The 24816-nt window shown below is 42.3% G+C and overlaps 1 protein-coding gene across 1 annotated transcript; it reads right to left on the minus strand.

Annotated features, from left to right (window-relative positions):
* Nucleotides 1–175: 175 nt before the first annotated feature.
* LOC131204121 (guanylate-binding protein 1-like) lies at nt 176–24455 on the minus strand. The gene is made up of 11 exons (XM_058195008.1): nt 24218–24455; nt 23291–23486; nt 21390–21517; nt 20218–20327; nt 17626–17822; nt 15037–15279; nt 12646–12926; nt 11376–11588; nt 6617–6719; nt 3614–3807; nt 176–2600 (listed from the first exon to the last, which is right to left on the minus strand). Exons 2-11 carry the CDS (start codon nt 23460–23462, stop codon nt 2364–2366), a joined length of 1878 nt encoding a protein of 625 aa, XP_058050991.1. The 5' UTR covers nt 23463–23486; nt 24218–24455; the 3' UTR covers nt 176–2363.
* Nucleotides 24456–24816: the final 361 nt, after the last annotated feature.

The raw sequence follows: 24816 nt of genomic DNA on the forward strand, positions 1-24816 counted from the left end.
TTCTTTACAGGAATAATTCCACTTCTCACAGCAACACAACCTAAGCTGATTTGTGAGTTTATTGCAAATATCTGGGACTTTGTCCTAATTATCTTATTTTGCTCTTTCAGCTCACTTTTACTTTCTCATTTCTTTTGGAAAAAGAAAATCCACACAGAAGCATGAAAAAAGGATGGCTTGTTTTGACAAATAACTGAATCATTTGAAGTGGGCATTTTCCTTCTACCCTGTTCGTAATGGAGAATGTAAAAAACTAAGGAAACCAACTTATGCGGTTATATTGTATATACCAAGGCAGTTTGATAGGCACATATTTTTATCCTTATCTACAATGCTTCCCCAAAAATAAGACATCCCCTGATAATAAGACCAATCGGGCTTTTGAGTGCATGTGCTAAAATAAGACCCCCTAAAAATAAGCCCTCCCCGAAAATATTTAAACACATGCACAGCCATTTCCTCTGGTTAGGGTTAGGGAGACAGAGCTGGAAATCAAGTAAGATGGCAAGAGGAACCCTGTCTTGCTTCACGTGCCCCAAAATAATAAGACCTCCCTGAAAATAAGGCAAACTTTAGCAACAGGTTTGTTGGTTGTGAGCTCTGCACCTTTCTTTTTTTTCCAGCCCCTGAAATCTCCATTTTTTCAGCCTCTGAAACCTTTATTTTTTATTTATTTTATTTATTTGTCACAACAGTATATATAGGCATAGGCATGAAATAACTATACGATATATAAGCATATATTTAAGCATAAGTATGTCATAATTATATGAAATTGGATATAATCAAAGGGAACATTAGGACAGGAACGGTAGGCACGCTGGTGCTCTTATGCACGCCCCCTTACAGACCTCTTAGGAATGGGGTGAGATCAATAGTAGATAGTTTTTGGTTAAAGCTTTGGGGATTTTGGGAAGAGACCACAGAGTCAGGTAGTGTATTTCAAGTATTAACAACTCTGTTACTGAAGTCATATTTTCTGCAATCAAGATTGGAGCGGTTCACATTAAGTTTAAATCTATTGTGTGCTCGTGTATTGTTGTGATTGAAGCTGAAGTAGTCTTCAACAGGAAGTACCTTGTAACAGATGATTCTATGAGTTAAACTCAGGTCATGTCGAAGGCGGCGGAGTTCTAAATTTTCTAAACCCAGGATTTCAAGTCTGGTGGATAAGGTATTTTGTTTTAATCAGGGGAGTGGAGAACTCTTCCTGTAAAATATTTCTGGACATTTTCAATTGTATTAATGTCCGAAATGAGGTATGGGTTCCAGACAGGTGAGCTGTATTCAAGAATTGGTCTAACAAATGTTTTATATGCTCTGGTTAGTAGTGTAGTGTTTCTGGAGAAGAAGCTATGCAAGATTAAGTTTACAACTCTTAAAGCCTTTTTTGTGATGTAGTTGCAGTGGACCTTCCTTTAAGAGGCTGGGCGGGGCTACACTCTGTGTATAAGACGCACTCAAATTTTCACCCTCTTTTAGGGGGACAAAATGTACATCTTATACTCCAAAAAATACGGTAAATCCCTCTCGTTGCATATTTCATTCATGGATTTCAGACTCTACGTAATAGTAGAGTCAGTAGAATTGGTTTGACTTGCTGTTTTGCTTCTGTAGGAATTGCATTGCTAAGAATTAGAACTGCCTCTGCCATTTGTTTCTACCAGTGGTCTCACTTCTGTGTTATGTTTTTCTCTATCACTCCGTAAAGCAAGAACTTCCTTCATGCGGTTTGGTTGCAATGCCAAAACACTAAACGTAGTTATCCAATGGGATAAGCAGAAGTTAAAAACAGAATTAAGAACAAGGTGAAAAGGCATGGCTTAAAAGCGAAAGTAAAAAAAAAGAAGAAGAACTTTGAACCTGAAGAAGGTTTTTGGAGTTCTGGTTTATGAAACTTCTGCAGTGCCAGTGGGCTCATCAGGCAAGACAACAACACTTGTTACTAAAGAAAATACGTAAAAATTTGTATCAGTGCAATTCTGGCAGTTGAAATCCACATATCTTAAAGTTACCAAGGTTGAGATGCACTGAACTACCGGTATATTGTAAAGGAAAGCAAAGAGAGTTATGCAATGGGATTTTAAGTGATTGGCCTAGATGTCATATATATGAAACCCTCCCAAACATGTCTTAATATATCAAGATTAAAACAGCAGGAGCTTAACATAAAATTTGAACTCAATTTGTGACACCCAAACGCCTACAAAGCCTTGAAATGCTAAATCACAAATTTCTTAAAGTAATTTCCCTAAAGTCTGCGAATGATTTTGCACGCTATGAATTTAAATTTACAGAACGTATCTAAAGTAACTCTAGTAAGAATGCAGCCTGGTCATTTTTTAGGATGGAAAAGCACTTGATCAGGCTTTTGAGGTTATATTCTTGATGAGATTTTTGAACTTGTCTACAACCGGTTCCACAACCTCATCATGAATTATTGCTAATTTTTCACGGATCGCAGTTCTCAGGTTGTCCAAAGCTGAAGAAATCCAACTCGGTTTTTCCATTTCTTCTTTTTTCTTTCTCAGCTCCTCGATCTTCTCGTTCAGTTGACTGGCTTCCTTTTCGAAACCCTCTTCCAATAAAGCTTTTTGTTCCTGCAGATAGAGCAAACATCAACATTATTAAACCGAAAGCAAAATAGCGTAATTAATGTTGCAGACCATGTTCAAGAATGTACACAATAAAGAAAGACGGTTCAAGATCTATTTGCCCAATTCCTGTCCAACACTAATTGTGTAAAGAGGAAAAGTAGGAAATAATCTCATATAAACTACACCCCGTTGGATCCCTGCAGTTCAGCTCAGTTACTCTCTGTGTCCTGCAATGATCAATTCATGTGGCTTCTGGACCAGTTAGCACATAAAGTGGCATAGGAAATGGGAATTTTAGGCTGTCTGTGTCAGAAACCTTCATTCCCCAAATCATAGCAGATGCTTTGCACTTTAAGGGGGGAGGGGGAAATCCTCTTTTTAATTCTTCTTCTGTCATTGCTAACAGATTGCAGCCAAAGCTGACATCATAAATCAGTACAATACAGTACAGTATAGTCTTGTGCTTTCTTCTTTATTACTGTGACAAAATAAGAAAGAGATACCTGAGGATCCAATCTGGGTCGGTCACCGGGACCAGAGGTTTTATCTACCGAGCTTTCAGACTCATTCTGGAGCCCATCTTCAGGGAACTTCTCTCTAGCTAGAACTAGAGAAGTTCTGCGGGCTTCCCTTTCCCCATTGACTTTACTTGTTGGAAGCCAGCAGTGAAGGTTGCAAATGGTGAACTTCTCTCTAGCTAGAACTTCTCCCTTTCGGACTCTTGCTGGAGTCCATCTTGTCTCTAGAACTGGAGAAGTTCTAGCTAGAGAGAAGTTCTCTGAAGATGGGCTCCAGCACAAGTCTGAAAGCTTGGAAGACAAAAAATCTTTTGTCTTGGAAGACAAGATTGGATCCTGCAGCATTATCCTGGGACACATACATTCGCCTTCATTTCGTGGAAGAAATACTTATGGTTTGCTTGTCCTAAATCTGAACTGCTTTTCAGTTTTGGAAGTCTGTAGATTTGTTAACAACCACCCAACCACAGCAAGGCCTTGCTGAGATTATAGCGTTACCCTGAGTTTGCTTTCGATCATCTTCTCATACTCTTCCAGCATCTGTCGCTTTTCTTCCACCATCTTCTCCTTTAGCTTCTGAAGGTTCATGTCCCGACTCAGTCTGTGGTCCTCCAACTTCTGTTTCAACATTTCTTTATCCCGCTTCTGAACCTCCTTGTCTAACTCTTTGGCTTTGGCCTTCATCTTTTCATCTAAACCATGAAAACAAAACAGAAAATAAACACACAGGTGCAGGTGATGCGGAAGGTGGTATGTAAATAATGCAATAAATAAGTAAATTTGGCAGACAGGCAATCCTGGCTTAATGATGGCAACTGGGGTCAGAATTTCCATCACTAAGCCATTCAGTCATAAAGTACGATGCAGGTCGTCCTCGACTTACGACCCCAATTGAGCCCAACATTTCTGCTGCTAAGAGAGACATTCGATAAGTAAATTTTTGCCCCATTTTACGACTGTTCTTGCCATATGTGTTAAGTGAGTCACTGCAGTTGTTAAGTTAGTGACACGGTTCTCAAGTGAATCTGGCTTCCCCGTTGACTTTGCTTGTCAGAAGGTTGCAAGAGGGAATCACGTGACCCTCCCCCCCCGGCCCCCTGGACACGGAAACTGTCATAAGTATGAATCGGTTGCCAAGCGCCTGAATTTTGATCACGTGACCATGGGGATGCTGCAAAAGTCATAAATTTAAAAAACAATTATGTCACTTTTTCCGTGCTGTTATAACTTTGAACGGTGACTCAACCCAATTCAACCGCCCTGATCTGAAGGAGATGGAGAACAGCCTCATCCATCAGCTTCTTGTTGCACCCCTAGGGAGAGCGTGGGCACCGTAAGAAAACCGTAGGGGGGCTGGAGAGAAACTCTAGAGAAAGGCCTCTGCGTACCGTATCCCGAACCCAAGCATCAGTGGTGGAGGACTCCCATCGGGAATAGAAACGGGCCAAGCGGCCTCCGATGGGGAGGTTGACGGGAATACTATTTATTGCGGTTGGATTGTTTTCCCCGCCCTCCCCGTAAAGACCTACGGCTGAAGAATTTTGACCCCGATCTGACCTGGTTACTTCCATTGTAACCCCCTCTTGCGGAGGAAAAAGTTGACTACCTGTACATATTTCCAAACCTCACCATAGCGAAGGTGTTTGAAACTCGGACAAGAGAACGCTATAAGCTGCTCTAGGGGAATTACAAGAATATTGCTCAAAGAGACACAAAAAGAATTAAATTAAATCTGTGGTCTCTTCCCAAAATCCCCAAAGCTTCAACCAAAAACTGTCTACTATCGAACTCACCCCATTCCTGAGAGGTCTGTAAGGGGCGTGCATAAGAGCACAAGCGTGCCTACCGTTCCTGTCCTATTGTTTCCTTTCATTATATCCAATTAATATAGTTAGTACATACTCATACTTATATATATGCTCATATATTGTATAGTTATTTCATGCTTATGCTTATATATACTGTTGTGACAAAATAAAAATTAAAAAAAATTGTTTTTTTAAAATTACATGAACATTTCAGGAAAGAGAATTATTTCCCCTCAAATCCTTTTTTCAAAAAAATAATTTTTAAAACATAGGTGTGATATGCTTGGATCAGCTCCTTCATAAGGTCCTGTGGGCTCTCCTGTTCAGCATTTTGCAATCCGTTTTTTGGGATACGCGATTCAAATAATTTAACAACCGGTTCTCTGCCCTAATGACTGGGTGGGTGGGCGTGGCCATGGTGGGCGTGGCCAGGGATGTGACAGGCAGCACTCGGCCACCTGCACCCCCCCTGGGAACAAAAACGGGCCACGTGGCAGTTAAGAAGTTAATCCAGTGACTGTACAGTTAAATCTTCCCTCCGTGCTGGGGAAAATTCATCCTGTTTTCCATTGCAGCCTGTTTAAAGCCTGTTGTGGGATCTAAATTGAGACCTCAACCTGCTGCTCCCCCAAAGCTGATTGTGGTGCAGGGTGAGACTTGTTATGAGGTAAAGAAGATTTTGGACTCCAGATTGCAGAGGGGACATTTGCAATATTTGGTTCATTGGAAAGGATCCCCCTTGTCTGAAGCCACGTGGGTGAAGAGTTGGGATGTTCAGGAAGACACCTTCGTTAGGCAGTTTCATGATACATTCCCTGATAAGCCTAAGGGTCCTCCGGGGAGAGCTGGTTGATGTGCTAATTGCGTTAACCCCTGACTTCAGTCTTGTTCCAGGATTTGTTCCTTTCCTGAGGGGGAGAAGCCTGTCAGTTTTGGAAGGCAATTTTCTTTTTGCTTCTTAACTGCCACATATTTTAGCTGAGGAAGTTGGGAGGGGGTTGTTGTTGGAGCGGTTGAAAGTTAGTCATAACAACATTCCATATTCAAGGACTTTTGCCTGCATCTGATGTAGACTGCCTGAAGATTGTATCCAGTTGAGTGTGAAGAGTTGATTGGACAATGTGATGAACTTGTGGGTGTGGGGCAGGGCTGTGAACTGTCAACTGGGTGTGGAAAACCTGGAAGCTTTCAGTTTCGGGTTTTCCCAGCTGTGCCAACATGACATCTCTAATAAATTGGAACTTTGAGGAACCTCAAGCCTCAGAGCTTTATTTCGTTGGGGGTGTTCCTTGGAACCCTGACACCACAGAGGGGGGGACGCACTGCTCCCCCCACGCCCCATTTTGAGCCTAGGAGGCCTCCCTGCACTTACTGGGGCGCCAAAATGGGGTACATGGGGACTCCTGGAAGGGGTGGGGAGGGGCGGGGCCAGCCAGCAATTTAGCTACCGGTTTGCCCAAAGCAGCCTGAACCAGCTGAATCCCACCATTACAAATGAATACAGTTACAAATATTGTATAATTCTGCAGAAAAAAGGAAACCTTTCTCTCTTTCATTATCAAGTGTTCAAATAGAGAGAAAAGCCTTTTCCCGGCAAGCGATGGGTTTAAGGAATAAACACGTCTTTTCCCACCTTCAAAGCACAGCCAACATCCCAGCATCCTCCATCCGACAGCTTGTTCGCACTTTTTACCTGCCATTTCCTTCTCTTTCATTTGAAGGGTTACGTCACATTGAAGGATGGTTTTGCTGATGCCTTCCTTGCTCCGGTGGAATCCTTTCAGGATCCTCCATGCCTGGTTGAAGGAAAAGAAAGCATGGCCTGGAGTGATTCAGATACGCCAGCGATGAGAAGGCAGCTTTTTCAAAGCAAGACACTGAAAGAGCTCCCTAGAGGATGACACCACGGATGTGAGGCGGGTGACAAAGGGAACTCTCACACTGAATGGGGGTGTTGTGCCTCGCTCGCCCCCTCTCCGCAGCCGGGTCCCTCTCATCTCCTGTTATCTCAGCCAGAGACGGATAATGAAGACGAACAGCCTGGCATGCCTCCAGCCCCCAGTCCTGGCACCATGCCCGGACAGACCGAGCAAGACGAATGGCCTGGCATGCTTTCAGCCCCCAGTCCTGGCACCATGCCCGGACAAACTGAGCAAATAAACCCCTCCCCCACAACATGTGAACATGAGGAGTATGAAGCTAGTCACGAGCTGGAATTGCCGGCAGCTGGAGGGTGGATCCTTGCTTCCGGAGAATGGAGAGGCGACGTCAGCAAAAGGAAGGGAGGGGCAGGCCTGGATAAGTGCTGAGTCATGGAGCCACACCCCCTGGGAACAAAACGGCCACGTGGCAGTTAAGAAGTTAATCCAGTGACTGTACAGTTAAATCTTCCCTGCGTGCTGGGAAAATTCATCCTGTTTTCCATTGCAGCCTGTTTAAAGCCTGTTGTGGGATCTAAATTGAGACCTCAACCTGCTGCTCCCCAAAGCTTCAACCAAAAACTGTCTACTATCGACCTCACCCCATTCCTGAGAGGTCTGTAAGGGGCGTGCATAAGAGCACAAGCGTGCCTACCGTTCCTGTCCTATTGTTTCCTTTCGTTATATCCAATTAATATAGTTAGTACATACTCATACTTATATATATACTGTTGTGACAAAATAAAATTAAATTTTTTTAAAAATTACATGAACATTTCAGGAAAGAGAATTATTTCCCTCAAATCCTTTTTTCAAAAAATAATTTTTAAAAATTACATGAACATTTCAGGAAAGAGAATTATTTCCCTCAAATCCTTTTTTCAAAAAATAATTTTTAAAAATTACATGAACATTTCAGGAAAGAGAATTATTTCCCTCAAATCCTTTTTTCAAAAAATAATTTTTAAAAATTACATGAACATTTCAGGAAAGAGAATTATTTCCCTCAAATCCTTTTTTCAAAAAATAATTTTTAAAAATTACATGAACATTTCAGGAAAGAGAATTATTTCCCTCAAATCCTTTTTTCAAAAAATAATTTTTAAAAATTACATGAACATTTCAGGAAAGAGAATTATTTCCCTCAAATCCTTTTTTCAAAAAATAATTTTTAAAAATTACATGAACATTTCAGGAAAGAGAATTATTTCCCTCAAATCCTTTTTTCAAAAAATAATTTTTAAAAATTACATGAACATTTCAGGAAAGAGAATTATTTCCCTCAAATCCTTTTTTCAAAAAATAATTTTTAAAAATTACATGAACATTTCAGGAAAGAGAATTATTTCCCTCAAATCCTTTTTTCAAAAAATAATTTTTAAAAATTACATGAACATTTCAGGAAAGAGAATTATTTCCCTCAAATCCTTTTTTCAAAAAATAATTTTTAAAAATTACATGAACATTTCAGGAAAGAGAATTATTTCCCTCAAATCCTTTTTTCAAAAAATAATTTTTAAAAATTACATGAACATTTCAGGAAAGAGAATTATTTCCCTCAAATCCTTTTTTCAAAAAATAATTTTTAAAAATTACATGAACATTTCAGGAAAGAGAATTATTTCCCTCAAATCCTTTTTTCAAAAAATAATTTTTAAAAATTACATGAACATTTCAGGAAAGAGAATTATTTCCCCTCAAATCCTTTTTTCAAAAAAATAATTTTTAAAACATAGGTGTGATATGCTTGGATCAGCTCCTTCATAAGGTCCTGTGGGCTCTCCTGTTCAGCATTTTGCAATCCGTTTTTTGGGATACGCGATTCAAATAATTTAACAACCGGTTCTCTGCCCTAATGACTGGGTGGGTGGGCGTGGCCATGGTGGGCGTGGCCATGGTGGGCGTGGCCAGGGATGTGACAGGCAGCACTCGGCCACCTGCACCCCTCCTGGGAACAAAAACGGGCCACGTGGCAGTTAAGAAGTTAATCCAATGACTGTACAGTTAAATCTTCCCTGCGTGCTGGGGAAAATTCATCCTGTTTTCCATTGCAGCCTGTTTAAAGCCTGTTGTGGGATCTAAATTGAGACCTCAACCTGCTGCTCCCCCAAAGCTGATTGTGGTGCAGGGTGAGACTTGTTATGAGGTGAAGAAGATTTTGGACTCCAGATTGCAGTGGGGACATTTGCAATATTTGGTTCATTGGAAAGGATCCCCCTTGTCTGAAGCCACGTGGGTGAAGAGTTGGGATGTTCAGGAAGACACCTTCGTTAGGCGGTTTCATGATACATTCCCTGATATGCCTAAGGGTCCTCCGGGGGGGGGGAGAGGTGGTTGATGTGCTAATTGCGCTAACCCCTGACTTCAGTCTTGTTCCAGGATTCGTTCCTTTCCTGAGTGGGGCAAGCCTGTCAGTTTTGGAAGGCAATTTTCTTTTGCTTCTTAACTGCCACATATTTTAGCTGGGGAAGTTGGGAGGGGGTTGTTGTTGGAGCTGTAGAAAGTTAGTCATAACAACATTCCGTATTCAAGGACTTTTGCCTGCGTCTGATGTAGACTGCCTGAAGATTGTATCCAGTTGAGTGTGAAGAGTTGATTGGAGAATGCAATGAACTTGTGGGTGTGGGGCAGGGCTGTGAACTGTCAACTGGGTGTGGAAAACCTGGAAGCTTTCAGTTTCGGGTTTTCCCAGATGTGCCAATATGATATCTCTAATAAGTTGGAACTTTGAGGAATCTCAAGCCTCAGAGCTTTATTTTGTTGGGGGTGTTCCTTGGAACACTGACACCACAGAGGGGGGGACGCACTGCTCCCCCCACGCCCCGTTTTGAGCCTAGGAGGCCTCCCTGCACTTACTGGGGAGCCAAAATGGGGCACATGGGGACTCCTGGAAGGGGTGGGGAGGGGCGGAGCCAGCCAGCAATTTAGCTACCGGTTTGCCCAAAGCAGCCTGAACCGGCTGAATCCCACCATTACAAATGAATACAGTTACAAATATTGTATAATTCTGCAGAAAAAAGGAAACCTTTCTCTCTTTCATTATCAAGTGTTCAAATAGAGAGAAAAGCCTTTTCCCGGCGAGCGATGGGTTTAAGGAATAAACACGTCTTTTCCCACCTTCAAAGCACAGCCAACATCCCAGCATCCTCCATCCGACAGCTTGTTCGCACTTTTTACCTGCCATTTCCTTCTCTTTCATTATCAAGTGTTCAAATAGAGAGAAAAGCCTTTTCCGGCAAGCGATGGGTTTAAGGAATAAACACGTCTTTTCCCACCTAAGTCAGGCAAAGTCTAATTTGGATTGCTGAAGTCACATCTTGGACTTCTGCCTGCCCTGAGAACTCTGACAGAACTTTGGCAAAGCTGCAGAGGCTTTGTGGCCATACTTGATACAGACTTCCCCGACCCGGCTATCAGAGGAGGAGTGGGACACAACAGGGGGAAAGTTTGGCTTCCTGGAGCTCTTCAAAAGGACGTTTTAAATGGAAAAGCTCAGTCCTAGTGCCAGTGAGGTGTACAATGATGGGATTTTCACACACACCCCAAAAAAATCACCCAAAAATAAAAACCATTTCTTCCCTTCAAATATCTCTTATCTTTTTATAAACGTCTGTCGAAACTACGCGATTATGGATGAAACATAATGAAACCCCCAAAACTTTAATTAAGACTGTCTACTGTTGAACTCACCTGATTCCTAAGAGGTCTGTAAGGGGGCGTGCATAAGAGCACCAGCGTGCCTACCGTCCCTGTCCTAATGTTCCCTTTAATTGTATTCATTTTATGTATTCAATTCATGCTTCTACTTATTTATATTATTTAATATGTACTCGACAAAATAAATACATAAAAATAAATAAAATAAAAAACATGTAACAGGGGTGCCCATTGTCATCGGGGCACTTGGTACCCTGTCCAAGAATTTTACAAAATATATCAAGGAATTGCAGCTTCCTGCAATAACACCAGCAGAGCTGCAAAAAAAAAATTGTGCTACTAGGAACAGCGTACATTTTAAGAAGGAACCTGGTTGAGACCTAGGACACTGGCAGCAACCCGTATCAACTGTTAGTACCAGTCAATCCTATTTGTGACACATTCAGTTGACTGAGTTTCATGCTTAATGAATAAAAGAGATAATAATAATAACAGTGTCTGACTCTAAAGGGCAGTGCTCATCTCCATTTCTTAACCCAGGGAGCCAGCATTGTCATTTCCATGGTCATATAGCCGAGGAGCACGGAAGGCTGTTATTTTCCCACCTAAGTGGTACCTATTTATCTACTCGCATTTACATGCTTTCAAAAAGCTAGGTGGGCAGGAGCTGGAGCAAGGAATGGGAGCTCACCCTTAGTGCGGAGTGGGGTCTCGAACCTTTCCAGCTGACATTTTAAACCACTGAGCCATCATGTCCACCTATACGTTACACGCCTCATTTTCCCAAAAGTTCTCTCAAACGTTACAGATCCTGGCCTAACAGAATTACAAAAGCCTTCGCGATTATCCATTTGGCAACCCTCCATCATTTTGTACCATTATTCCTTTCTTGGGCGTCTCAAAGAATTGTTTCTCCACTTTTTGGAGGTCATTAAGAAATTCCTGGTGGCCACCAGCTCGGGAGTAGCTTCCTTTCTTGATGTTCTCCTCCAAGCCCTCAGAGAGTGAGCTTAATAAAGCGAAACAGATTTCAGAAGATATCTCCTTATTTTTCTGGCAATATTCTTCCTTCTTGCTTTCCACAGTTTTCTGGTAGGAATAAAAGATAACAAAGCAAGAGATTTGACAAACAATTTCATGTTGTACACTGTATACACGCCGGTGGTCTCCCATGATTAAACAGAAATTCACCACAATTTGAAACGGCGGGGATTCTCTTCCTTCAATTTAACTAGAGCAGTGTTTCTTTAGGCAAGCTTTAAGATGTATGGACTTAATTCCCCAACCATCATTAGTGGCTATGGAATTTTGGGAGCTGAAGTCCACACATCTTACAGCCACCAAGGCTGAGAAACACTGAAGTAGAGGATCATTAATTCTTACACCAGGTACATAATTGTCCAAAGAGGCTGATGATGACATTCCTTGCCATTCTGTCAATCATCCTGGATGTTCTTCCCCATAGACAGGGTCTCCTGCTTCTGCAAGGGTTGGAATAGGAGACCTTCAAGATCCCTTCCAACTCTGTTGTTCTGTTTTGTTCTTTTCTGTTCTGTTCTGTTCCTTTGGGGCAATCAAACACATTTCCAAACAAAATATCTGGCTGTATCGCCATTCACCAATTTATGGACTAAGAACATCTACACAACTTGTGTGAGACTACTAGAGTAAGAATACTATGTTCTGCATCCTTTGCAAAAATATTTGATTAACTTTTATCATGAGATAAAAATGCAAAAAGAAGCAAAAGTTTATAAAGTTAAAGAAGAAAGAAGGAAAGTGTAAAGAGGAAGGGACTTCCAATTTTTTTCAGTGCAGTAAAATACAAAAAAAATCTTTTGCTTCATGTTTCTAGAAATTTCAAGCAGATTCTACAACAAATTCACTATTCATCAAAATTTAAAAGAGAAGTTTCATTATTTTTTCAGTTTGAGCATAAAAAAAAAAGTCCAGAAGCATTTTCCAGGTAGAAACAAAACGAGAAAAGTTCTTCTCTTTAGTTAAAACCGTTTTGCCAATTCCGTCAATTCCATATTTTCTGTATTCTTATACATTCAGAATATACTGGAGGTTAAGGGACCAGAATGGAGGATCCATGAGCTTTCAATATTGTCTGTGAAGTTTGGTATCGTACAAGATTACCTACCATGAATTCAAGCTGGAACTGACGTTTATCATCCTTGAAAGCACGAGCCATGAACACCTGGAGGGCTTGTTCCTCACATATTTTGTGTTTGTCCAGAAGTTCCTGGAGACTGTCAGTGGGTAGCTCCAAGCTCTGCTCCATCAGATGCACATAGCGAGCAACAGCTTCCTGCACGGCTGCCCTGTTCTCAATCTCTGCCAAGGCCGAGACTGTGTCCTCAAGGCAGGGAACATTCCCACTGGAGATAGTATCCACATAGGTCTCGACCAATTTTGCCAACACTGCATAGAGAAAAATAATACAGATTGTTGGACAATCGTCCAGACATATTCAGTATCTTTGTTCATTGTGGAGGAGAATCAAGAATTTAAGGCATTTTGCCACAACGTGCTTGCCAATCATTTATGGAGCTTCTCACTCATCCAGGTCATGGTTGTCCCAAAGGTGCTTTTTCAAAAGGCAACTGGACCTTTTTGGTTTTTTACTTCTTATCCAAAAAGCTTCTTCGGTCCTGAGTCAGCGGCTCTCAGACAGAATACAAATGATCAGATGACAGCAATGAATATAAATCCTTTCATTCTCCACTATTCGGTTACAAGAACTGAAGAAGCTTCTTGGATGAGAAACAAAATATCTTCAAGGAAAAACAAAGGAAGTTCAGTTGAAAAAGTACCTTTGCGACATGCTTGCCATGGATGGTCACTGCCGTATTATCCCAGCCTGCGCGGCTTTCTGGAAGACCCTTCATTCAAGAGAATGAAGAATAAGAATGAGGTGTAATGCATGCAGATCTTCCAGCTGTCTCTGGCTTATAATAATAACACCCCAGACTTACAATTGTTGATAAGAAAGAGAAGGAGGGCCTTCTCTGTGGGGGCCCCAACCCTCTGGAACGAATTACCACCTGGTATTCGCCAACTCCCTGATTTCCGGACTTTCTGACGCGAGCTGAAAACATGGCTGTTTCATCGTGCAGGACTGGCCTTTAATTGGGAATTTTAAATGGGTTTTAAGGAATCAGCCTAAATTTAAATATTTCATTTTAAATCATTTTAAGTGTTTGTACAAATTATTTTAATATGGCTGTAAACCGCCCTGAGTCCTTCGGGAGAAGGGCGGTATAGAAATATAAACAAACAAACAAACAAACAAACAAATAAATAAATAAATAAATAAGTTTGAATAGTGGATGAGGCAGTACCTGGAAACAGCAGAAGAGAAAAGAAAGAACTGGAGAAGATAACAAAATAGAAAGACCTGCAAATAGAAATAGAACGACTGTGGCAAAAGAAAGCAAAGATGGAACCAATAGTTAATACGGTAGGCACCCAAAACAACTGGAGCACCACTTGAGCACCATCAGCGTTGACAAAATCCCCATCAGTCAATTGCAAAAGGCAGCTTTACACAGACCAGCTTACATCCTGCGACGATACCTTTAACGTCATCAGACACGCACATCTGCCTATCGCAGGTCCTTGGGAAGGATTCGATAGGTGGACAAAAATGCCAAATCCAATGTAAACATCTGGCTGAGTAAAGGTATTCCTCGACTTATGACCTCATTGGAGCTCCATTTTTGTTGCTAAGTGAGACATCCGTTAAGTGAGTTTCGCCCCATTTTACGACCTTTCTTGCTATAGTTGTTAAGTGAATCACTGCAGCTGTTGTTAGTCCCATGGTTGTTAAGTGAATCTGGCTTCCCTATTTACTGAATCTGCACTACTATTAATCGTCTCATAGTTCCCACCACCAATCTCTTTCCACTTATGACTGTATGACTATAACTTGTTGCTGGCAATCCTTATGATTTATATTGATATATTGACCATCAATTGTGTTGTAAATGTTGTACCTTGATGAACGTATCTTTTCTTTTATGTACACTGAGAGCATATGCACCAAGACAAATTCCTTGTGTGTCCAATCACACTTGGCCAATAAAATTCTATTCTATTCTATTCTATTCTATTCTATTCTATTCTATTCTATTCTATTCTATTCTATTCTATTCCTTTTATGTACACTGAGAGCATCTGCACCAAGACAAATTCCTTGTGTGTCCAATCACACTTGGCCAATAAAAATTCTATTCTATTCTATTCTATTCTATTCTATTCTATTGACTTTGCTTATCAGAAGGGCACAAAAGGGGATCACATGACCCTGGGACATTGCAACCGTCATAAATATGAGCCAGTTGCTAAGCATCTGAATTTTGATCCCCTGACTATGAGGATGCTGCAACGGTCATAAATGTGAAAAACGGTCATAAGTCACTTTTTCCGGTAATGTTGTAACTTCAAACGGTCACTAAATGAACTTTTGTAAGTCGAGGTCTACATGTATGCAACCAAACATAATAATAATAACAGGGCTAGAAGGACTCACAGTTGCCGGTGACAACATGCCCGCCAGGTAGAGTCTTTTCTTGAGATGTCGCGAAGATATAAAAACAGAATTTCTTGGTTTGTTCCACAAATTCAGGCTCCAGCTGATTATCCGACATCTTTTCCAGATAGGGTAAGTTCCTACTTTTGGTAGGAGAATCAAAGACGAAGCACTTCCGGGTGGGGAAAAACAGTCGGATGCATCTCCGTGGCAGATTGAACATCTGCTTCTTCTTACTGTTACCTAGAAAGCAACATGTCCACCTTGCAGGTAAATCTGAATTGCATCTGGGCATTTCACTGAGGAAAGTTCCCGTACCTATTATTTAGCGCCATCTAGTTGTTATCCTTACCAACTGCAGGTGTCTCCTCTTATTCATAGCTATTATTTAGCGCCATCTAGTTGTTATCCTTACCAACTGCAGGTGTCTCCTCTTACTTTGTCCATCTCCTCTTTCTCATAGCTATTATTTAGCGCCATCTAGTTGTTATCCTTACCAACTGCAGGTGTCTCCTCTTACTTTGTCCATCTCCTCTTTCTCATAGCTATTATTTAGCGCCATCTAGTTGTTATCCTTACCAACTGCAGGTGTCTCCTGTTAACTTCGTCCACCTTTCCTCTCTGACAGAGGCCACAAATCTATACTGATAGTCCTCGACTTATGGCCACAGTTTGAGCCCAACATTTCTGTTGCTAAGTGAGACATTTAAATGAGGTTTGCCCCATTTTACGACTTTCCTTGCCACGTTTGTGAAGTGAATCACTGCAATTGTTAAGTTATTAGTATGGTTGTTAAATGAATCTGATTTTCCTATTGATTTTGCTTATCAGAAAAAGGGAGTCGCGTGAAACCAGGATGTTGCAATCCTCCTGTTCTGTCCCCCCTCTCCTCTGTCCGAGCGATGACTTAATTAACCGGCACTATCAGCTCTGGCAGCAAACTAGCGAGCGTCTGCCAAGTGTCTCTGTTACCTCCCTTGATGCCAATGAGTCAACAAACAGTACTTCAGCTCTAGTCAAGCAGTTGATTTGCCTGCTACGAAGAGGCATAGCAGCCCTTGCTGCTTTTATATCCTGTGGGGTGTGGCTCCATGATTCAGCACTTCCTAGGCCTGCCCCACCCCTGCTTCTGTTGTTCCCGCCTCTTCTGCCTACGAAACCTAGGGTCCAACCAGGCCTGATTGCCATCAGTTGGGTCTGGAGGTGTGGCCTGGGGGGGGAAAGAGTCAGGGGACAGAGGCCTCGTTATCTTCTCCACCTGGCCTGCCTCTGGCTCCTGGAGCTGAGCCAGGGAAGCCAGTGCTCCTGAGGTAAGTCCTGACGGCCTTTCCCCCTCACTTTCCAAGTCACTTTCTGGCAGGGGGCCTAGCTCGGGGGGCGCAGACACAACACCTCCTAAATACATGCCAGTTGCCAAGCATCCAAATTTTAGTCATATGTCCATGCGTATGCTGCAATGGTTGTATGCGTGAAAAACGGTCATAAGTCACTGTTTTTCAGTGATGTTGTAACTTCAAACAGTCACGAAACGAACTATCTGTAAAGTGAGTTTTCCTTGTTTCCAAATCTGTGATTTTGGATAACTTCTATTTATCATACTGCATTGTGATTTACCCAGAAGGATTTTGCGGAAAGGCAGTGTACAAATTAAGGGTGATTTAGTCGTTTAAAGTATCAACTCAGCCAACAAAGTATATGCAAATTGCAGTCTGAGATTTCAAGCGGTGCCTTCTGCAATTCCAACCCGGATTTAAATTAATCGAGAAAACGGAGTACTGAAGAAATAATACCGTTGCTTGTTTTCCAACAAATAATGTGGTTAGGGAACAACTGAGGAAGACAAATCAGTTTTTATTTCAGTACAATGATTATTGACATTGAAATGGGTTTCCTAAGAAGAACAGATTCCTTCTGGGTGTTTTTACTGTCTATTTATCCTGTTTCAAAGTTCAATTATTTTTATTGTATCATATCAGCTCAGTCTTATTTTATAACTCTCTGTCACCCAGATGGCTTTCATGCCTAAATTACCGTAGTAAGGTAAAGGTTCCCCTCGCACATATGTGCTAGTTGTTCCCGACTCTAGGGGGCGGTGCTCAATTTCTGTTTCAAAGCCGAAGAGCTGGTGCTGTCCGAAGACGTCTCCGTGGTCATGTGGCCAACATGACTCAATGCCAAAGGCACACAGAACACTGTTACCTTCCCACCAAAGGTGGCCCCTATTTTTCTACTTGCATTTTTTTACGTGTTTTTGAATGGCTAGGTTGGCAGAAGCTGGGACAAGTAACGGGAGCTCACTCCATTACACAGCACTCGGGATTTGAACCTCTGAACTGCAAACCTTTCGATCGACAAGCACAACGTCTTAGCCACTGAGCTACCGCGTCCCTTAATTACCGTAGTAGAACCTATAATTTCCTGGTTTCTATGCTAGTGTTTTCATCTCTAGACCAAACTCGCTTGGGCGACTCTTTTTATCTCTTGAAGTCTATTCTGGGGCTCCCTAAAGAAGGAAAATGTAGGCCCAATGGCTCCTATTCCTTACCCAAATGACCACGTAGATCTTCACACTGAATTTGTCATCAGTACCTTTTTTTAATTCCAGAGCATGTTCCAGATATTCATCCTCCGTAATGGGTTGCCCATCCCGTTCCAGCTGCAGTGCGAAATCTCGCACGGACCAGACAAAGCTTGGGAAGAAGCCGACAAATTCAGAAGAGTCGTCTGTATCTTCAGGAGTGGAGGAAGCCTTTGCCTTGATATGTTCAGACAGATCCGTCACAAAACTGTTGGCCCAGTTTAGGAATCAAGCAACGTATAGTGAATAAAGAGGATAGTCTTTAAGGATGGAGAGAAGAACCGTCAAAATAAACAAAACTTAGGACCAGGCCAAAAAAAAAGACATTGCAAAAAGGCCTCATGTTATGTACCATATAAAGAGTGAGCTATAGGCTTCACTCAGGTCCTCCAAAACGGCCGGAAAATTCTTGGAGCTCATTGGTTAAGCCGTCTGACAGCCCTCTATAAAAGGGGATGCTGCCAGGTAAGCAAGTTGTTGGGTTGTCCTGGTCTACTAATAAAGAACTGTTGTTACTGAAAGAGCTGCGTCCGTCTCTTCCATCATCCGATCTAACACCTCACTTAGCCCCCCCCCTCAATTCTTGAGAAGATAAAAGAGGGAGGAAAGGAAGCACATTTAGACTGTCGTGATCGTGTAACTATAGCTGTTCAGAGGAATTATTGAGTCTGTCATTTGCACCTCTATAACTGTCTGGTTCGGTTCTGCAACCCAACAAGAAAAACACAGACTTCAGAGGATAATTAGAACTGCAGAAAAAATAATTGCTACCAACCTGCCTTCCATTGAGGACCTGTATACTGCACGAATCAAGAAGAGGGCCGTGAAAATATTTGCAGATCCCTCGCATCCTGGACATAAACTGTTTCAACTCCTACCCTCAAAACGACGCTATAGAGCACTGCGCACCAGAACAACTAGACACAAGAACAGTTTTTTCCCGAAGGCCATCACTCTGCTAAACAAATAATTCCCTCAACACTGTCAGACTATTTACTGAATCTGCACTACTATTAATCGTTTCATAGTTCCCATCACCAATCTCTTTCCACTTATGACTGTATGACTATAACTTGTTGCTGGCAATCCTTATGATTTATATTGATATATTGACCATCAATTGTGTTGTAAATGTTGTACCTTGATGAACGTATCTTTTCTTTTATGTACACTGAGAGCATCTGCACCAAGACAAATTCCTTGTGTGTCCAATCACACTTGGCCAATAAAATTCTATTCTATTCTATTCTAATAAAAGTAGTTTTAGGTCTACATGGTGTCTGATCCTTACTCTGATCTACCTGATAGGGCTGACATCAAAAGAAAATTCTTTTCTTTTTTTTTTCTGTCTTTCTTTTTCTTTTTCTAGTGCAAGCTTCTGCTTCAGCAGGCGGTTGGACTAGACCTCCAAGGTCCCTTCCAGCTCTATTCTGATTGATTGATTGATTGAAAACGTATCTCTGAAAATCCCAGTTCTGCCTCTATGGTCGATCAAGTAAGGAGAATTGGTTGGTTCCTTAAAAAACTACCGATTTGAAACGGCAGTCTTTACATTTATATTTATTTGCCAACCTTCTCTTCTTAATATTTAGTGTTGAGTATTAATTCTACAGACGATGCAGCACGACACCAAAAGCATGACATCTTCAATCATTATTTATTAAAATATTGTACATAGATACGCTATAGTTAATATGTGGTTTAAAATTTATTGCAGATTTATCTGTCTCTGTCAAGGTACCTAACTGTTATACGCCTCGGTGCTACTGAAAGATTTCTGACAGAATCCAAAGTACCAGATTAATTTTAAATGCAGTGAGAAACATGGGACTGATTGATGAGATCAGACACCATTTAAACCAAAGCAAAACTGACTTCCTTTTCTTCTCTCTTCCTTCTTTTTTGCCCCTCCTCTTTTTCTCTCTCTTCCTTTTCTCTTTTCTTACTTTGCATTAATTTCTCTTCATCTTTTACCTTTTTAAAAAAACTGTCAATAAAACTATATCCCCTAAAACAAAACAAAACAAAATTATTCCTATTGAACAGCAATGTGGTTCTAATAACAGATCTCACCTGTTTGTTGCCTCAACCCATTTTCTGTGTCACCGCAATACGTCGGAATGTAAGCCAGTCAATATGCAATCTAACCAAGTTTAGCATGTTGGGAAACGCAGTGGATGAATTTGGAAATTACGTTTCCAAATTCTGGGAGTTGAATTCTGGGAGTTGAAGTCCACAAGTCATAAAGGGGCCATAGTTGACTGGGCCTCTGTGGCTCAGACTGCTAATGCAGTCTGTTATTAACAGCAGCTGCTTGCAATTACTGCAGGTTCTAGTCCCACCAGGCCCAAGGTTGACTCAGCCTTCCATCCTTTATAAGGTAGGTAAAATGAGGACCCAGATTGTTGGGGGCAATAAGTGGACTTTGTATATAAATATACAAATAGGATGAAGACTATTGCTAACATAGTGTAAGCCGCCCTGAGTCTTCGGAGAAGGGCGGGATATAAATGCAAATAAAATAAAATAAATAAATAAATAAATAAAATAAATAGTTCCCCACCTTTGGCATACAACAACAGAGCTATTCTTGAGAAGGATACTGAAGCTTGTCCAGAGCAATCTGATCAATGGTCCCCACACTGTTGTAGACCAGGGTGCTGCTCAGCAACACGGCCAAAGCGAAGATCCAGGTATCATTTTTAGAACTGCCCTAAAGGGAGACAAGAATACGTTATAATCTGTTTCTTTCTTACTTGATGAGTTTATCTATTCCTATTAGAAGGTAACTTCTAAAAAGACTAAGATACCATTGGTTCACAAGTCCAGAATTCATTCATTGAGTCATGCATCTATTCAGACAGTCCCAGGGTGCTGGGAGTTGTAGTTTAGGAAAATTTGAGGCCATGCATTGTAGGAGTTTCCCAATCACAGTTGGGGAGGGGTACATAAAAGCAAAGTAAACGGCTTCCCCCATTTACTTTGCTTGTCAGAAGCTGGCTAGGAAGGTTGTAAGTGACTCTGGGACTCTACAACTGTCGTAAAACATGCCAGTTGCCAAACATTTAAATTTTGATCACCTGATCGTGGTGATGCTTTGATGGTCATGTGAGGGACGGATATAAGACACTTTTTTCAATGCTATTGTAACACTATTGAGGCATCTTACTCTTGAGCCATGTACGGCAAAAAAGATAATAGAAATGAGATGAAGGCCAATTACAGAACCACAACTAGCAGAAGAACAGATAGGTTTTAGAAGACACAGAAGCTGCACAGAGGCAATTTTTGTGCTTAAACAACTAATAGAAAAGAATACGGAATACAATAAGAATCTCTTTCTCGCATTTGTAGACCAAGAGAAAGCATTCGATAGAGTTGATAGGAAACTGTTATGGCAAACGTTGACTCCATACAGAGTAAGCAAACATCTTATTAGATTATGCAAAAGCTTACCTAGTGACTGCAGAAGTCCAATCAGAACAAACCAAGAAACATCGGAACCCTTCACAATAACATCTGGAGTAAAACTATCACCACTATTGTTTTATCACCCACATTGACAGGATAAGCAAAGGAGCCAAACCCGAGAATGGAAATAATATCAACCAACTTCTTTTTGCAAACAATCAGACAATCGATAGCATGTATAGCTAAGAAACCGCAACAACATTTTATAGCCAAGAATGCCAGACAAATAATATGAGAATCAGCAAAGAGAAAACAGAAGCAATTGCGTTCTTTTATACAAAGAAATATACAAACACAAAATCACCTTTTCTATGTCACCTAACCCCTCAGTATCCAGCAGAACAAGGGTTTGGTTAGGCCTGTCTGGATAGGGAACGCACCACATCCAAATTCCTTTCGTTTTGGCTTGCACTGTGGAGCCCAAAGAGAAACCTACAAATAGGAAAAAAAATGTGATATGCTTTAGATCCAGTGGCGGGATTCAAATAATTTAACAACGGGTTCTCTGCCCTAAGGATTTCTTCCAACAACCAGGTCACCAAACTGCTCAGAAAGTTAACAACCGGTTCGCCCGAAGTGGTGCGAACTGGCTGAATCCCACCACTGTTTAGACCCCAAACAGCCAACTTGTAATATGTGAGCCACGGTTAATAAGAAGACACAGGTTTTCATCACCAGTTTCTCTGGTTGCTCACCTGTCTTTTACCCCTTGAAACAGGAAGTTATGCAAGGGTGCCATTTCCCAGATGAAAATGCTTATCAAAAATATTTCATTTTGCAATATAAGAAAAAGAACAAGGACCCTCCAATGGTAAGGGGCGGAAAATTCTGAGAAGCTAAAAAAAAAAAAAACACGCCAGAAGAAGAGCTATAAATATGCATTGATTAAAACCGCAAAGTAAATATTCTGTAATGGTGTGTGGGAAGGACCTTGGGAGAAGGGCAAGGAGACACTTTCTAGAAAAACGATCAGATAAGAGACAGCCCAGCCTTGTGATGGATAGTGGGAGGGGCAAGAGACCCTCCCTAGTTTCTCTGGCGGTAAAGGAGATGAGTGGGGAATTGTACTTTCAGATTCTGTAAGGTAGCTTTATAATAAAGAAAATTGACTCATTGAGTCATGTTTTCTGATTGAGGCCAACATCATATAATAATAACAGAGCAGAATCACAGAGTTGGAAGGGACCTTGGAGGTCTTCTAGCCCAACCCCCTGTTCAAGCAGGAGACCCTATAATATCATTCCAGACAAGGGGCTGTCCAGTCTCTTCTTAAAAGCCTCCAGTGATGGAGCACCCATAACTTCTGAAGGGAAGCCCATTCCACTGGTTAGTTGTTTTCACCATTAGGAAATTTCTCCTTAGTTCTAGGATGCTTCTCTCCTTGATTAGTTCCCATCCATTGCTTCTCGTCTTGCCTTCTTACTTACTGTCAATCCTACTATCGTAACTGTCTGGTTTGGTTCTGCAACCCAGCAAGAAAGACATAGACTTCAGAGGATAATTAGAACTGCCGAAAAAATAATTGCTACCAACCTGCCTTCCATTGAGGACCTGCATACTGCACGAATCAAGAAGAGGGCCATGAAAATATTTACAGATCCCTCACATCCTGGACATAAACTATTTCAACTCCTACCCTCAAAACGACGCTATAGAGCACTGCACAACAGAACAACTAGACACAAGAACAGTTTTTTCCCGAAGGCCATCACTCTGCTAAACAAATAATTCCCTCAACACTGTCAAACTATTTACTAAATCTGCACTACTATTAATCTTCTCACCGTTCCCATCACCAATCTCTTTCCACTTATGACTGTATGACTGTAACTTTGTTGCTGGCAATCCTTATGATTTATATTGCTATATTGACCATCAATTGTGTTGTAAATGTTGTACCTTGATGAACGTATCTTTTTTTTTTATGTACACTGAGAGCATATGCACCAAGACAAATTCCTTGTGTGTCCAATCACACTTGGCCAATAAAAAAATCTATTCTATTCTATTCTATTCTAAAGGGGATGATAAACTTCTGCCAGATCACATTATTCCAAGGGATTGCTTGTCTTTGGCTGACTTACATTGGGCATGTTGGAAAATGAAAATTCTGGGCTCCGTGAACAACCTGTCCATCGGAGCAAAAAACCCTGTTCATTTTCCCACCCCGGTTTTCACCTTGTGGATCATCTCAGTCCTTCTCACCTGAATTTTTGCCAGCCAGCTTGTTCATCAGGTAGGACTTGCCCGTGCGATACAGTCCCACGATGGACACCACCACCACCGGCTTCCGGATTTCCGAGAGCATCTGGAGGGCCTCTGAAGAAGCATGGAGCCGATTTCTCCTGTTCTCAATCAGGCACACAGGAGCCTCCATCAGCCACTGTGGAAGAAGATGTCACTGCAGAGAAGACAGGGGCAGTTGCAGGAACTTTCTTCCCAAAGAAGAACTATAAAAGACCCTTCCTTCCCCCAAGTTCACGACCTCACAGTGACATCAAGCCCATCCCAGGTCAGTGAGCACATGGGCTTTGTCATCCCCAATAGATCCCTTCTCAAGCCTTCTTCCCCAGACTTTCCAGAAGCCACTCAGATGTAGGCCAGCTGGTCTTCAGGGCCAAGGCAGACTCTGGTGGCAGACCCTGTCTGGAGGGAGTGGTGGGTGGGTCCCCAAGTCCCTCCTTTCCCTGCAGCTTCCCCGGAGCCCCATACCATCTCCGACTCCCTCCCTCACCTGTCCGATGGGGAGACACCCCTCTGTCCCCCAAGTTGCTCCCCGGGCCCAAACAGGACCCCCTTCCCAGCAGCTTCTCCAGAAGCATTTCTGCCCAGGAGCCCCGCAGGGCCTCTGACCTCCCCCCCCCCGCCCCTGTCCGATGGGGAGACATCCCTCTGGCCCCCAAAACGGACCCTCCCGCCAGCCCTTCACTCCCCCCCACCCCAATTTCCAGCGGGCGCCGTCCCTATTTCCCGCATCCCCGGCCAACTGCTCAGCTAGAGCCAGCAAGGAGGACTCTCCCAGCCCCCAGGAAGACCCCCAAATCCAGAAAGCCAGTACGGTGAAGGAACGGACCCCGGGAGAGGGGGAAGCATCGCCCCCTTTCCCTGTCCCCCCACCACCACTTTTAATACCGTCTTTGCAAAGGAAATCAGTGGATCCCCCGCCGGCTCTCTTCGCAAGCGACCTTGCTCGTCCTGCGCTTCCTTCTGCGCTCTTCTCAAGAAGCGGCGGCAGATATCAAAAGCAGCCGATTTCTCGGGCAGGCGGGTCAAAGGGGCAGGCGGGACCCAACCTGCAAACCTCTCCGCCCGCAAACTACGATTGGGGAGGGGAGGGGTGCAGAGAGGAGGGTGGGGTCGGCCGAAGATCTCTCCGCCCGCAACCCCGAAACTGGGCTTTGGTAGGGTTTTTTTGGTCCACTGTGGTTTGCACGCATAGGAGATATTTTTTTTTGGGGGGGGAGGGTTGTTCTATACATAGGTGTGCCGTCCGTAAGTGTGAATATAATGGGCACGAGCAACTTGAGAGAGAGAGAGAGAGAGAGAGAGAGATGCATGGAGTCGCTTGCGTTGCTTCGTCGTGCTGTTACTTGGTCCAGATATTTTAGGGATCCCCTCCAACATTGCATCCCTCCTAAGCCGTCTGTAGTTTTTAAAAGGGCACAACTTGAAGGCGCAAAGAGGGAAGGAGGGAGAGAAGGAGAGAAGGTGGGAGGGAAGGAGAGAGAGAA

Source organism: Ahaetulla prasina, chromosome 10 (genome assembly GCF_028640845.1).
Source record: "Ahaetulla prasina isolate Xishuangbanna chromosome 10, ASM2864084v1, whole genome shotgun sequence".
Taxonomy (NCBI): Eukaryota; Metazoa; Chordata; class Lepidosauria; order Squamata; family Colubridae; genus Ahaetulla; species Ahaetulla prasina.